The 16,722-nt window shown below is 40.4% G+C and overlaps 1 protein-coding gene across 3 annotated transcripts in view; it reads left to right on the top strand.

The window, feature by feature from the left end:
• The window catches only part of ctdp1 (CTD (carboxy-terminal domain, RNA polymerase II, polypeptide A) phosphatase, subunit 1), a 306,403-nt gene that overhangs the window by 155,233 nt on the left and 134,448 nt on the right, over positions 1–16,722 (top strand). For all 3 annotated transcript variants that reach the window (XM_043688613.1, XM_043688612.1, XM_043688614.1), the window contains exon 11: positions 3,796–3,973. In XM_043688613.1, coding sequence (XP_043544548.1) covers positions 3,796–3,973 — 178 coding nt within the window. The remainder of the gene's footprint in view (positions 1–3,795; positions 3,974–16,722) is intronic.

Raw genomic sequence — 16,722 nt, 5'->3', positions numbered from 1 at the left:
GAGTTTTGCAAAAAAATAACATTACAGAGACTGATTGATGGTTTTTTTTTATTATCAGTGAAATTGTATTGCGTTTCACTGTTTAGCACCAAACTGATTGCCAAGAAATGTCCTGAGCTGTAATCCAACTCATTTAAGTCGGGTAATAAAACTTGACATAATAAAAATGGCATTCTTTCCACTACACTTTAATGTGTAGTGGAAAGAATACCATTTCTCTCACGCATGTTCAGAATGCCATTCTGTTCAGTACCATGTTGTGCACTTCTTCCTCTCGGCAAAAGTGAGGACTGCAGATGCTGAAGATCAGAGTCTAGATTAGAGTGGTGCTGGAAAAGCACAGCAGGTCAGGCAGCATCCGAGGAGCAGGAAAATCGACGTTTCAGGCAAAAGCCCTCCCTTGCTGAGCTACTGTGCAACTCCTTCCTGTCAAGGTGGATTCACATGGTCGATCTATTTCTTCAATGTATAACCACAATGCATTCACAGTCAACTTGGGTTGTTGTCAGATGACTCATGCTAACAGCGCTTAGAAACATACTTCATGTATTTCATATTGTTTTTGATGTACCACTGAAAACACAATTGTATAAATGGGAAAAAGTTACTGACCTCGCTAATGGTGTGAACATCCTTTTCTTCCTCGATTCAATTGCAATTCCTTGCATTGATCATAGCCCCACAATTGTTACGAAAATACTTGCCACAACATGTGCTACTGCTAACTGCCTGTCAATGATAGTGCATCACGGCATTAATTAAGTGGTTCTGTAATTCATTCTATTTCTTCCTCAAATGAGATTTGGGTGATGAGCAGTTTGTCATATATTGTGGCATGTCAACCAACTGGTATAGACTTAAGTTTGACAGGTCATTTAATTCTCTTCAAAACTCATTCCTACACCAAGCAACACTAGTATGATCTGATACTTTGAGAAATGAAACTTGTTGATCTCTATATACACGTTCAAGTGCAGACATGGTAATTTATCATTGGAATGGGAGAGTCATGTGATACGGATTAGCTATGATCTGGATGAATGAACTACTCCTGGTCATATGCTTACATATTGTCTTCCAGCATGTCTCTCCATGACAATCTAGGAATAAAGGAGCATACCTGACATCTAGACAACGTTCATAACCATGAATGAACCATAAACCTTGTTAACTCTGTGAACTAATTGGGAAATAAATGAGGAATATTGTTCCACTTTGGATATCAAGTTGACTATGAGTCCAAGTGCAACACAGAGCAGACAGAAAACAAAGCCTCTTCTAATTTATCCTAACAACCTGCTATAATCCTTTTGATATACCACTAACTACACCTACTACCATTTCTTCAGATTGCCTCTACTTTAGACATTTTCTGACCATTGATTAAATAAAGATAGTCAAGTAAGTAAAAGGCAATTTGATTGAAACATAAGGCCACAAAAAATATGAAGAGGAGCAAGCCATTCATCCCCTTGAGCCTGTTCCACTGTTCTATCAGATCGTGGCTGATCCCACATTCCTCACATCCACTTTCCAGCCCTTTCCCTGTAACTCTTGATTCTTCTACTGATCATGAACCTATCTATCTCAGTCTTAAATCTACACAAGAACTCTGCCGTCCCCCCACGTTCCTCTAGCTCTATGTGGGAATAAATTCCAAAGACTAACAACCCTCAGAGAAGAAATTCCTCCTCACCTCAGTCTTAAATTAGCACCTTTATTCTGAGATTATGCCCTTTAGTCCTAGACTCTTCCATGAAAGGAAACAGTCTCTCAGCATTTGCCCTCTCAAGCCCCTTAGAATCCTGTATGTTTCAATGAGATTGTTTTTCATTCTTATAAACTCCAGTGAGTAGTCATAACCTGTTTAGCCTTCGCTCAAAGAGCAATCTCTCCAGACCAGGGATTAACCTGGTGAAGCTTCTGTGACTGCCTCCATTGAAATGATACCTTTCCTTAAATAAGATGACCAAACAGTTCTCAGTATTCCAGGCGTAGTTTCACCAGTATCTTGTACATTTGCAGTAAGACTTATACTCCAACTCTCTTGAAATACGGGCCAACATTCCATTATCCTTCCTCATTAGATTAGATTCCCTACAGTGTGGAAACAGGCCCTTTGGCACAACAAGTCCACACTGACCCTCCGAAGAGTAACCCACCCAAACCCATTTCCCTCTGATTAATGCAGCAAACACTATGGGCAATTTAGCATGACCAATTCACCTGGCTTGCACATCTTTGGATTGTGAGAGGAAACTGGAGCACCCAAAAGAAACCCACACAGACACAGGGAGAATGTGCAAACTCCACAGAGACAGTCACCCGAGGCTGGAATCGAACCTGATTCTGTGGTGATGTGAAACACCACTGAGCCACCGTGCCACCCTGCTGCATCAGTGTGCTAGCTTTCTGTATTTCTTGCACAGTACCAGTAAGGGTCCCTTTGTGTTGCAACTCTCTGCAGTTCTTCCCCATTTAAATAATATTCTGTTCTTTTGTTTGCCTTTCTAAAATGAAAAACTTTGCATTTTCCCACATTATGCTCATTTTCCAACTTCTTGCCCACTTAGTTAACCTATCATTATTTCTCTGTTAATTTTTTTACATTCCTCTTGCAACTTGTCTTTCCAGCTATTTTTATATCATTGCAAATATGGCTACAGTACATTCACTTCCTTCCTCCAAGTCAGTATTGTAAATAGTTGGAGTCCTTGTGGAAGCCTAGTGGTTGTAGGTTGCCACCCTGAAGAAGACCCCCATATTCCCACTCACTGTTTCATGCCCATGTGCCAATTCTTTATCTGTGCCAGTATACTACCTCCAACATATGGGCTGTTATATGTTATGTCCTAACCTTTTGTGAGCTATCTTGATGCCTTCTGGAAGCCCAAATGCAATACATCTACTGGTCCCCTCTATCCAATCTGGTTGAGACTTGCTCGAAAAACATAATTTCCCTTTCATGAAGCCATGCTGACTCTATTCAAATAGTTTTATGATTTTCTAAATATTCTGCAATTTCTTCTAATACTTTTCTGACAATAGATCTTAGGCTAATTGGCTTATAGTTACCCACTTTCTGCCTCCCTCTCATTTTGGACAGGGGCATCACAACAGTTTTCCAATCCTCTGGTACTTCTTCCAAGGATTTTTGGAAACAGAGGGCTCTGAGAGTTCCGGACAGTTCTTGGTGGTATATTCTCTGGAGGGTTCAGTGCAGACTCGATGGACCAAATGGCCCTTATCCGTACAATAGGAGTTCTATGATTCTATGAATAAATTCACTGAATGACTCAATTTCTCCACCACAATGTTATCAGTTACAGTGTTAAAGATCACTTATCAGTTCAGTTGCATACAAGTTCCCTCCTCTCCCCTTTTTTGTGTAGTTAATTCTAAAAGGGATTGTAACAAAAGTCCTTTTGATCTATCAATTTAGATCTTCACCATAGGCAACCTTTGCACTAATGCAGTTTGAATCTCAACATTTTCTATCGAATAACCAAACCCCCAAATTTATTTTAGGCTGCTGCTCCTCATGTGTCTCCCTCTCATTTTTATTCATGTTTCCCAGTCCAGTGGGGCTAGGATGCTTGAGAGAAATATATTGGGTTCCTTTAACTATTTCAGGTGTGCGCATGTTGTTGATATTGCAGGTAACAAATAAGATTGGGAAAATTTTCAGGAAAAAAACCCCTGCCTTTGGTTTTCCTGCCATGTTCCCTGTACAATAGACCGGAATATTATAAAGTAGTCACTTTGCCTCACACAAGATTGTGTTTTGTTTTGTAGAGTTGTGCAGCCTCACCAGCATCAGGTGATAGATGAAGATGAACTGCCTAACTCCAGTCACAGTGAAGAGAAGCCTGGCCCATCTCGAGCTGGGGCCAGGAAACGTCAGCCGAGCATGTCTGAGACAATGCCCCTCTACACGCTCTGTAAGGAGGATTTGGAGAGCATGGACAAAGAGGTGAGCAAAAAAAGAAAATTAGAGAAGAAACTGATCCAAACCAAGATAGCAAAGTGACCATTTGCAATGTTTGTGAGCTTCAGTGGGTTGATCACGGTGTACAATCAAGTTGTTGAGATTTGAGTTTGATCACTCCAGCCCTTTATTGATTTTCTGTTTCTTTGTACCACTTTGTTACAAATATCCTGAAAATTATATTCACACACATCACTGCAATGTGAGATAATATTCTAAAGTAAAGAATTGAGTCATCTTAACTACATGACATGATTGTTTATAAATGTATTTGTTTAGTTTTGATCTGTGACAGTAACAATTTTAGATCCAGTAGACTGTTAATGAAATTATTGCAAGCAAATAAACCACTTTGGGAGAAGAAAATTTTTCATTTCATTTCTTAATGACACGTTTTGCTGTTTACATCATTTCTCTCCTGTCTTCACACCTTAAAATGGTATAAATACAAATATTTTGAAGCAATTAGAGATTGTAACAAGATGCTTGAATTAGCATGCCGAAAAATAACATTTCGTTGCTGCTGCTTTCTTGTGCTCTCGTAACTTGTGATGCTCCCAGTTTGAATTTGTGTTTTGTTAACTTGTTTACGAAAACTTTGTCAGTGTGCAGATTTTGTCACGCTAAAGAGTGGTAATTTACCAAAATATCTACTGGTTTAGTCATCATAGTCATATTATTCTGAATCTCTAACCTTCAAAAGTGCTTATTATAACATATTTTCAAATATGTCAAACTTCTTTTTAAGCAAGCATCAAACCAACTGCTGTTTGATGTTTAACATAGCAACCTAATTTTGCTTTCCAGTCGTACCTCGTTGATGTTTGCACTGTAGTTTAAAACTGAAAAGATGCTTCCATAGTGATTGAATACCATTTGGGTTTGATTTAGCATCATAGAAAAGCACGCAAAGCAGCTGTTGCTGTTTTAATTTGAACAATTTAATAACATAATGGCATTAAATAAAAGAATGTCTGAGGCTTTTTATTGGGTAAGGACAAGGATGCCAGTTAGGAACAAACAAATACTGAGAAGGTACTGTAGGACCAGCTTGTAAAAGATTTTTTGAATGAAGAAAGGATAAGATAGAAACCAATTTGTTTAAGGAGAGAGTTCCAAAGTACTGTACTACAGTCCAACAACCAGAGAGGATTGACCTTGCTCATGGTGATGGGTATGTCACAATGTCTAACTATTTAAATCCACTCAAAAAAGGTGGAGCAAGAGAATGAGGAAATTTATTCATCAGGATGAGAATATGTTGCAGTGCAAAAAAAAACCAGCAGAACATGAAAGAATACTGGGTATGCTGTGATGAATTGGAGCCACTGATCTCTTGCATTAAGCTATGAAATGGAGGACAGAGGAGGAAAACATTGAAAAACATTAATTCTAGAAGTGACAAAAATTGAGACATTTAGCACAGAAAGCTCAGAGCTGAAGCAAATGGTTCCAGAGTGGGGAAAGTCTATTCTGAGTCATCAACCGGCTACAAAGCCATGAAAGATCAGCTCAAGGTCAAACAAAAGAAACCAGTTGTGGGCTTCCTGGTTCAGCCTAGATATGCAATTGCAGTTTGTGAGAATGGGAAGGGACATTACTTGTTGCTGAAGATGACATCATGACAAAATGTTTGCAAAATCATCTTGCAATCATCATTCTGACTTGAATAGTGTGTCAATGGAAGACCAAACAACCAGAATACATAGGAGTAGAAGTTAGGCCATTCAGCCCATCGAGTCTGCTCTGTCATTCAATCATTGCTGGACGTTTATTGAATTTAATTGAATTGAATTAGCTTTATTGTCACATGTACTCAAGTGAGTACTGTGAGAGGTTTATAAGTTGCCACTTACAATGCCGTCTTAGGTAAGAAGATACCTAGATACATCATCTTCAGTTACAAGGTCTTAGAAAATAGAAAAATAAAAAGTTCAGCATTGCAGAAATAAAACTCTTGAAGTCAGTATTCAGATGCTCTGGTACAATTGCAAAGATACTTTAGTCAACCCTTCCTTATGACTTGGTTGTCTGTTTCAGAGGGCAGTTAAAAGTCAACTATATTACTGTGGGCCAGACCAGATTAGGATGGCAGATTTCCTTCCCTAAAGGACAGTAGTGAACCAGATGGGTTTTTGCAACAGTCAGTAATAATTGACATGGTCACCATTAGTGAGCTGAACTTTAACCTCTTGATTAATTAATTAAATTTAAATTTCAGTGGGTGGAAGCATTAGCCTGGGTTATGGATTAGGAGGCCACTGACATCATCAATATGCCATTGTATCCTAACTTTGTAAGAAAATTGGAAGTTGGCAAAAAATGGATAAAACATACAACAGATATAAAATGTTGGAAGCTTTATCAGATGTGACAATTAAAACTACATTCCTATTTGGGCCACAGTTTTCATTATAAATAACTACGTAAAGTATCTTTACAGATCTCCTGTAATGTTGCTAATGGGTGGTCTGAGGTTCAGATCTATGGTTGTGGCATTTAACTGCTGAATTGCAGCTTCCCCTCTGATTCAGTCTAACCTCGGAAAGACAGTGATCAGGTACTATCACAAATCAGAACACAAACAGCAAGGCATGTGGAAATTAATGATGAAGGTAAGAGGGCCTCTCCTTGAGAACATGTGAAAACCCCAAATCAAAGGCAGCACAGTGAATCAGTGGTTAGCACTGAGTGGCTGCCACATAGCACCAGGAACCCAAGTTCAATTCCAGCCTCTGGCGACTCTCTGTGTGGAGTACGCACATTCTCTCCGTGTCTATGTGGGTTTCCTCCCACAGTCTAAAGATGTGTAGGTTAGGTGGGATTGGCCATGTTAAATTATGCATAGCATCCAGCAATGTGTAGGCTAGATGGGTTTGCCATGATATATGCAGGGTTACAGGAATGGGGGAGGGGGGGGGAAGATAGAGGGCAGGTTTGGGTGGGATGCTCTTTGCAGGATCGCTGTGGACTTCCTGGGCTGAATGGACTGCGTCCACACTGCAGGGATTTTATGAATTTTATGAAAGATTAATCAATACATGTCCCAATAAAACAAAGATAAGGATGAATAAATTGAATTACTGTAAAATGTGTTTTCATTGTGTAAAGGCATGAAGACATTTACAAGAAGGTTATTACACTTCTACAATGGCATTTTCTTTATTTGTAGTGCTAAAACTGTTTTCTGCCACTTATGTGAGTAGCCTGACTGTGTTTGTATAGGGTTCACATAGATTTTGCTGTCTGCTGAAGAAACTCCATAAGCCAGGTCAGCAAGCTGCACCCTGCCATACCTTAAGTGACTTGAATCTTCCTTGTGGTTTAATCACAGAATTGGTCAGTCACAAAAGGTATTGTTTGTAAGCTCCATCCTCTGAAGTGGAAGTTTTCTGAGGGTGAAAACTTTGAAAGGAACTGTCAGTTTTATTTATTTGGTTTTTATTTGGCATGTAAAATCAAGACAAGGTGAAGTTTGATCTGTTGAACCGTTTCTGAGATAGCTTTGAAAGCAAAATTTGTATCATACAATAATTCTGCAGCTACATTTGCTAAGCTCAGTAGGGGAGCTGAAAACTTACGCAATGGAAGAATAGCTGGTTAATGAACAACAACTTGAAGGTTGATTTTTATATTTGCATGTTCTTTAACTTTAAAAAAGAAGTTATGTTTGTACAATTTTAAGTATTAGACTGGCTACATGGATATTCAGAGTTGGAGGGGAATTCACAAAACAAGTCCTGAAATTGAAATAGTTTATTCTTGTTAACATCCAAGTATGGGACAAAGGCATTTGATAAACAGGAGAAAATAACTGCTTCTTTCAGGACTGATTTAAATTTATAACACTGCAAAGACCAGTCTGAAAGGAACATCAGTGACTCTTATGCTTTAATTTAACTCCCTTTGTCAAGTAATATAACTCTTTCCAATGTTTGGAAAGTTCTTGCGGGAAATACATTTTCTACTTATTTGCTGATCTGCAGTGTGGAAAAAAATTAATAATTGGTTTACGTGGGCCGGGGTGAGTTGAGGTACGAGGTTAATGGGAGGTCGGGAGATATGCATGATGTAGTGGCAGTGGTGGGGACTTTCCACTCTTTGGAAACCACTGTTACAAAGTTCTTTCCAAATCCTTTCAGTGGAAATGTAAACTGTCCTGCTCGTTTTCACATGTCGACACTCTGTTCCACAGCAACTGAATTTGTGACTCACTATGCGTTAAAACCATATCTTCAGTATTTGTACATCTTCTGCAGCAACTAATACACTGTCCAAATTCAACATTGGTTTTCAGAGGTGTTGATTTGTGGTTGGAAGGTTGGAGGTTTGCAATTACACAATGCTCTTTGTCAGGAGGGAAAACAAATATATCTTGTGTTGTGTTATAGACTTGGCAGGAATAAGCAATTTTGGCGAGTGAAATTGCATTGTTCGTGAGTGTGACTAAACATAATCAAAGTTTTGCTTTTCGATGTATTTACAGAGTTGTCAATGGTACTCCCATGGGTGAAACAGGTCCATGAGGAATTGGTAACCTGAATGCCCCCTCACTGAAAGGATCTAATTCTGCAGTCCTGTTATGTTACCAGACTTGACTTGCTTTTTGGCCGTCATTATTTGCAATATAAAACGGCTACATTCCTACCCATCTCTTTGACAGTATCCAGCTCCCCTTACCTCTCCATTCTCTGACTCTAATCCTGTGTGTTCACCTCTTCCCTTTTCTGCACCATTGATAGATCTGCCTGTAGCTGCCAGTGTCCTGTGTTCTTGAAATACTAGCCCAAAATGCTTTGGCTCTTGTTCTTCCCTTAAGACTCGTCCTTCAAAACAAAAATCAAACATCCAGCCATTCCCTACTAATAGCTTCTCCTTTAGCTCTGCCCATTCTGTGTGATTACTTCTACTAGATGTTTTTCTCGATTTTAAAATAAAGCATTCGCATTGTTGTACCGAGTTTGTGCAACTTCCAGCATTTAGAAGATCATGTGTTTGTTACCTGATTTGTCCAGTTTCTCAAGTGGATTAAATGGAGCTTCTTTCATCATGTGTACTTTCCCCCAGTTCAAGAAGCAAACTTTATTTGCAGTCAAAGCCTTTGGGCATAATTTAACATGCAAAGCGATCTAATTACACAGGTTGTGTTACTTTTGGTCTTCTGTATCTTGGAGCCGTTAAACCTTTGTATCTTTATGACTTTGTTATTATGTCATTTATGACACTAATTATGTCTTTGGTATTTGGCTTCATGTTGAGACTGGCTTCAACTCAGGCAAGTAGGAGAAGGAATTAGTAATCCATCTTTCACATTACTAAATTTATTAGTAGTTGTAGACTAATCATCCCGTTGAGGTTTGATATGCTTTTCCTTCTTACAGTTCTAACTGTTCCACTGGGCTGTGACCTATTGCATCATTGTCTCCGTGCCTTGTTGAGATGCATAATTCACCTTCACAGTGAGGCCTTGTCTGATGGAAAAATATTATTCCTCTAACAATTCAAACATAATGATGTAAAAGAGCTTCATGTTTAAAAAAAACACATTGAATTTCCTGAATCTGTTGTTCGTTGCCCTCCCTCTAATTTGTTCTTCCCATTAATTAAGGTTTACATTCCGATCTCCATTGATTTTAACAAGAAGAGGGTTGTGAAGGACCTGCGGCTGGCTTTGTGCTTTCTCTTTCATTTGCTACATTGCAGTGAAGTGTGCAGTACTTCACAGGGACACTGCAATATCAGAGGTGCTGTCTATTGAATGAAATGCTAAACTATTGTTCTTGTCTGCTCTTGCAGATGAGCATCAAACATCTGACAGCACTGTTTCAAAGAAAAGAAGGGAAGTTAACCCCTGAGGGAGAAATTACGGATGGCACCATGGCTCAGTGATTAGCACTGGATTCAATTCCACCCTCGGGTGACTGTCTGTGTGGAGTTTGGACATTCTCCCCATGTCTGCGTGGATTTCCTCCAGGTGCTCCAGTTTCCTCCCACAGTCCAAATGTGTGCAGGTTAGATGGATTGGCTATGCTAAATTGCCCATACTGCCTAGTGATGTGTAGGTTGGGTGGTTTAGCCATGGAATATGCAGTGGTACAGGGTGGGGAGTGGGTCTGAGTTGGATGCTGTTCAGAGGGTTGGTGTGGATTCAATAGGCCGAACGCCCTGCTTCCATATTGTAGGGATTCTGTAATAATACCAGACTCTCAACATTATTTCTCTGCATAGATGCCTCCAGACCGGCTGAGTTTCTTCAGCATCCCCTGTGTTTGTTTGAGTTAACACCAGTGTCCTGACCAAAATGTATCCCTCAATTCAATACGCCAAAACTGGGATATTAACACATTGCTATTGGGTACATGCCGTGTCAATTGGCTACCAGGTTTCCTCTCTTACTCCCCTTCAAAAGTCCTTCATTGTTTATGCAGTGCTTTGTGAAGTCTTAAGGTCATGAAAGGTGCTGTACAGATGCAACTCTTTTATAAGGAATAGGAAGAACTAACTTGCATTAGGTAGCCTTTTTTTACAACCTCACAATTTCACAGTAAATTAAATATTTTTGGAAGTTAGTCACTGCTGAAATGTCAGAATTATTTTAAAACTTGAGGGATTATGCTGCAACTACAATAAAATCTTTGTTCATCAAAAGAAAATCAATTATTCTATTAGACGTGGCAGAAGTTAACATCCAAAATATCAAGGTAGCTTCAGCTGAGGTATTGGAAATTTTTCTTGGCATACATATTATGTTCAAACACTGAAAAGACTTAGCAGTTCTCCAGAACTAGTTTTGTGGATTTTGTTTTAATGCCAGAAAACAACATTAGAAACTCCCCTTTCTAGGGTATCTCACTTACTGAGAGAGGCTTCATAAATATGACAAGAAATTGGAATTAGGTAACAAATTTGTTTATTAGGGCATAAGGAGCGGGAGAATGTTAGTCCACTGGGAAGTCCCACCGACCCGTGTTTGGCCATTATCCCTCTAAACCTTTTCTATTCGTGTACTTATCCAAAGGGAGTCCAGAACTAGAGGGCATAGGTTTAGGGTGAGAGGGGAAAGATATAAAAGAGACCTAAGGGGCAAAAGAGACCCATAAGGCTAGTCCTTACCACTTTTCTTAAACAGTGACACCACATTAGCCAACCTCCAGTCTTCCAGCACTTCACCTGTGACTATCAATGATACAAATATCTCAGCAAGGGGCCCAGCAATCACTTCCCTAACTTCTAGGGTACACCTGATCGAGTCAGGGGGATTTTTCCACTTTTATGCATTTTAAGACCTTCAGCACCACACCTCTGTAAAATGACATTTTTCAAGATGTCACCATCTATTTCCCCACATTCTATATCTTCCATGTCCTTCTCCACAGTAAACACTGCTTCAAAATACTCGTTTAGTATCTCCCCCATTTCCTGCAGCTCCACACATAGACTGCCTTGCTGATCTTTGAGGGGCCCTATTCTCTCTCTACTTACCCTTTTGTCTCTAAAACCCTTTGCATTCTCCTTAACCCTATTTGCCAAAGCTATCTCATGTCCCCTTTTTGCCCTCCTGATTTTCTTGTTAAGTGTGCTCCTCCTGCCTTTATACTCTTCTCCGGATTCACTCGATCTATCCTGTGTATACCTGGCATGCTTCCTTCTTTTCCTTAACCAAACTTCAACTTCTCTAGTCATCCAGCATTCCCTATACCTACCAGCCTTTTCTTTCACCCAAGCAGGAATATACTGTCTTTCGACTCTCGTTATCTCATTTCTGAAGACTTCCCATTTACCTGCGAACATTAGCCCCCAATGAGCTTTTAGAAGTTCTTGCCTAATACCATCAAAATTAGACTTCCTCCAATTTAGAACTTCAACTTTGAGATATCTGGTCTATCCTTTTCCATCACTACATTAAACCTAATAGAATTATGGTCATTGGCCCCAACATGCTCTCCCACTGACACCTCAGTCACCTGCCCTGCCTTATTTCCTAAGACTAGATCAAGTTTTGCACCTTCTCTAGTCGGTACATCCACATACTGAATCAGAAAATTTTCTTGTACACACTTAATGAATTCCTCTCCATCTAAACCCTTAACATTGTGGCAGTCCCAGTTAATGTTTGGAAAGTTAAAATCTCCTATCATAACCACCTATTATTCTTACAGATAACTGAAACCTCCTTACAAATTTGTTTCTCAATTTCCTGCTGGCTATTAGGGAATCTATAATAGAATCCCAATAAGGTGATCATCCCTTTCTCATTTCTCATTTCCACCCAAATAACTTCCCTGGATGTATTTCTGGGAATATCTTCCGTAAGTATATCCTCCCTTAGTGAAAATGATAACATAAATGTATGTGAAGGATATTGATAGCCTAAGTAATTTGGCAAAACTGTGGCAGATGGAGTTCAAAGTAAGCAAGTGTGAGGTTATCCATTTTGGATAGAAAAAGCATAGATAAGGGTACTTTCTAGATGGTATGAAGTCAAACACAGTGGATGTCCAAAGAGACTTGAGGGTTCAGCTGCATTAGGTCATTAAAATGTCATAAGCAGGTGGAGAAAATCATCAAGGAAGCTAATGGAATGCTGGCTTTTATATTTCAAGGATTCGAGTACAAAGATGTAGAAGTTATGCTGCAGTTATACAACATCCTGGTTAGATCCTACTTGGAGTACTGTGAGCAGATCTGGGCACAACACCTTAAGAGGGAATACAACATAGATTTACAAAAATGACATCTAGACCACAAGCGTTATGAGGAGGGATTACACACATTAGACCTATTTTCTTGAGATTTTAGGAGAGGCAGGGTTTATAAAGATCAATCATCTCCACTGGTTGGAGATCTTAGAATAAAAGGCATAGTCAAGAATTAGGGCTTGGCCATCGGGAGAGATGTTAGGAAGCACTCCCACACATGCAGGATGGTAGCTATTTGGATCTCTCTTCCATAAACAGCAGTGGATGTTGGATCCGTTGATGAATAGTTTTAAATCTGAGATACAGTTTTGTTAAGCAAAGGTATTAAGGGATATTGCCCAAAAGGAGTTAGGCCCACATATCAACCATGATCGCATTGGTGTAACTAGTTCGAGGGTCTGATGGTCCTACTCCTGTTCCTATGTTTCAATGCTTGGTGGTAGGAGACAGAGGGTGGTGGTGGAGGCTTGTTTTTCAGAGTGGAGGCCTGTGACCAGTGGTGTGCCACAAGGATCGGGGTTGAGTGCACTGCTTTTCACCATTAAAATAAATGATTTGGATGTGAATATAGGAGATATGGTAAGTAAGTTTGCGTTTGACACCAAAATTGGTGGTGTAGTAAACAGTGAAGAAGATTATCGCTGAGCACAATGGAAACTTGATTGGATGGGCCATTGGGCTGAGGAGTGGCAGGTGGAGTTTAATTTAGATAAATGTGAGCTATTGCATTTTGATAAGGCAAACTAGGGCAGGACTTACACAGTGAAAGGTCGGGTCCTGGGGAGTGTTGCAGAACAAAGAGAACTCGGGGGTCAGGTGCATAGTTCTTTGAAAGTGCAGGCGCAAGTAGACTGGGTGGTGAAGAAGGCATTTGGCACTCTTGCATTCATTGGTCAGATTCCCATGGGATGCCACCACCAGACACATACTACCCTCCTCTCCCTTGTCAGCCCCCCATGGGGATTGTTCCATCAGAGACCCCCTGGTCCATTCTTTCTTCACTCCCAAGACGTCTTCACAGTCTAATGACACCTTTCCGTACAATTTACCAACCCCCCAAAATACCACCACCACCAACCATCCCCCTACACAGCTTCCAGGTGAAGCAGTGCTGAATGACCGCTTTGCAGAAAATCTATGTTCTGTCTGCCAAAATGACCCTGACCTTCCAGTTGCTTGCCACTTCAATACACCACCGTGTTCCCTGACCAACGTCTCTGTCTCAGGCTTGCTGAAGTGCTTCAGTCAAGCTCAGCACCAGCTGAAAGAACCGTACCTCATTTTCTGCTTGGGGATGCTGCAGCCTTCAGGGCTCAATATTGGGTTCAACAACGTTAGGACCTTCTCCCATGGCCTTACTCCAGGCTTTGTCATCTCATGGGCTGCTACCACAAATAACCCATTGTCAATCACTAATGGTCCCTATTAGCAGCTATTGGTTCGCCCAGTCTGACCTGTACCTATTCCTTTGTCTAGAGTGTGGTGCGGGAAGAGCACAGCAGGTCAGTCAGCATCCGAGGAGCAGGAAAATTGACATTTCGGGCATAAGCCCTTCATCAGGAAACCCTTCAACACAGCCTTGACTCTGATCTCCACCATCTGCAGTCCTCACTTCCTCCCATTCCTTTGTCTGCCTGTTTTTACACACACACACACACTCTCTCTCTCTCTCTCAGGGCTCCACCTCCACTTATCTTTTTCTCCTCCACCTCCCCTCCCCACACTCATCCTTCAGCAAATATGCCAACCGATTCCCAGCTACAATCTGTTTTGAAGAAGGGTGTCTGGAGCTGAAGCATTAACTCTGCTTTCTTTCCACAGATGCTGCCAGGCCCGCTCAGTTTTTCCAGCAGTTTCTGTTTTTGTTTCCAGTTTCATCAATAGCAAATAATGCATGCCAAGGCACTTTTGCATCCAGTGTTCCAGTGCAGTATTTTTGAGTTTAGTCAGAGACTCATAGAAATGTACAGCACAGAAACAGACCTATCGATCCAACACATCCATGCCAACCAGATATCCCAACCTAATCTAGTCCCACCTGCCAGCACCCTGCTCATATCCCTCCAAACCCTTCCTATCATATACCCATCCAGATGCCTTTTAAATGTTGCAATTGTACCAGCCTCCACAACTTCCTTTGGCAGCTCAATCCATTCACGCACCACCCTGTGCATGAAAACGTTGCCCCTTACGGGTCTCTTATATCTTTCCCCTCTCCCCTAAATCTATGCCCTCTAGTTCTGGACTACCGTACCCCTGGAAAAGACCTTGTCTATTTATCCTATCCATGCCCCTTATGATTTTATAAACCTCTATAAAGTCACTCCTCAGCCTCTGACGTGTGACAATCAATATGCATTGTCACAAGGTACCGCAAAAGAGCAGTGTGATAACCACCAGACAATCTGCTGAACTGGGAGGCATCGGAATGAACTCTACTGCTGTTCTTCAAAAGGAAAAAATGCCATTTTGTCATTTATTAGATTTTAGCTTAACACCTCATTTGAAAGACTGCACCACTGGTGTGCTAGCTAGACGATGTAGTCAAGTCTCTGCCCAACCTTCTGGCTCAGTGTCAGAGTGCTACTTTTAAAGTTACAGCTGACACTCGGCTGACACTAAAGGCTTTAGGGAGAGAATGCAGAAAAGATTCACAAGATTAGGTCTGCAGATGAGAAACCTCAGTTGCAGAGAGAGATTGGAGAAGTTGGGAGTATTTTTCTTGGATGAGTGAAGGGTGAGAAGAGATTTAATCAAGATATTCAAAATCATGAGGGACCTGGTAAATGAAGGTACGAGGAATCAGTTCCCAGTTGATGGAAAGATTGAGAATCAGACTTCAGGTAATTGGGAAAAAAAAAGAGACAACATGAGGGGAAAACCTTTTCATGTAGCACCCTGACATGACAATTTGATTTACTTACGTGTTTGCTGGATGTTTTGGATGGGGGATTTAATGGTGCGGAGATGCTGTGGTGAGATTTACTTGTGCAGCAGTTTGTGAAACCTGGAAGTGGTGTAAGCCATAAATAAATTTCAATGTTTGTCCCTTTCAGTGTGATTGAGAGTCTGTCTTCTGCTGACACATTTATGGGAGTGAATCATCAGTGTTTACAATAAGAAAAGGTGCTGTACTTTGTTTTCTTTCTTATACAATACTTGATCAGATCTGCTATTTTCAGCAACAGTGAGAGTTGCAGAGTACTGACTGAGCAATATAACGAAAATGTACAGTGCACATCTCTAGAAAAGTTGGTGTGTAAATAATGCAACCTTTGGGTCACTGCTATTTACAATGGGACTCCTGACTATCAAGAGAAGTCTGATTGCATAAGCATTCCTATATCTGTAGAGATATGAATGAGTGCACATTGATAGGTGGCCTTCCCATTTATTACTGACAAACATGAGTTAAGCTTTGATATATGATGGATTAGTGAAGCATGTATTAAGTGAAAACATGTTACACAATTTTCATGTCCATCTGTGGAAGATGTCAAGAAACTCTTCCAATATGAGTTTTGAGATTTGTCCACCAGAATAAGTATGGAAGCAGGGAACAGTGCTCAGTGTTTTAAGTTCAGATGACCTCAATCTGATTAAGATTGAAACCCATTTAAAATAATTGAGTTCATGGCAACATGAGCATTAGCCTCTGAGTCAGAAGGAAGTGGATTCAAACCCAACTCAAGAGACATAGTACTTGGGTTAACACATCAATCTAGTACTGAGGGAGTACTGCACTGTTGGAGGTGCAGTTTATTTGGTGCAATATTACATTAAATGCTGTCTGCCTCTCCAGTGAGCATAAAATAATTCCATTGTTCATATTCAAAGAGATGAAGGTGGAGCGCCCTGTTATCCCATGTTGTATCCCTCAACAAGTACAATTTAATCAGATTACCTGATCCTTTATCTCATTGCTGTTTGTTGGACAGTATTATGTCCAAAACTGGCTGCCATGTTTTTCCACAGAACAATTAAACCTGCTGATATTGTGCTAATAATAATACTAGACAAAGTCAGATCTCAGAT

Source organism: Chiloscyllium plagiosum, chromosome 4 (assembly GCF_004010195.1).
Source record: "Chiloscyllium plagiosum isolate BGI_BamShark_2017 chromosome 4, ASM401019v2, whole genome shotgun sequence".
NCBI classification, from domain to species: domain Eukaryota; kingdom Metazoa; phylum Chordata; class Chondrichthyes; order Orectolobiformes; family Hemiscylliidae; genus Chiloscyllium; species Chiloscyllium plagiosum.
This window is presented reverse-complemented; position numbering and strand designations above follow the sequence as displayed.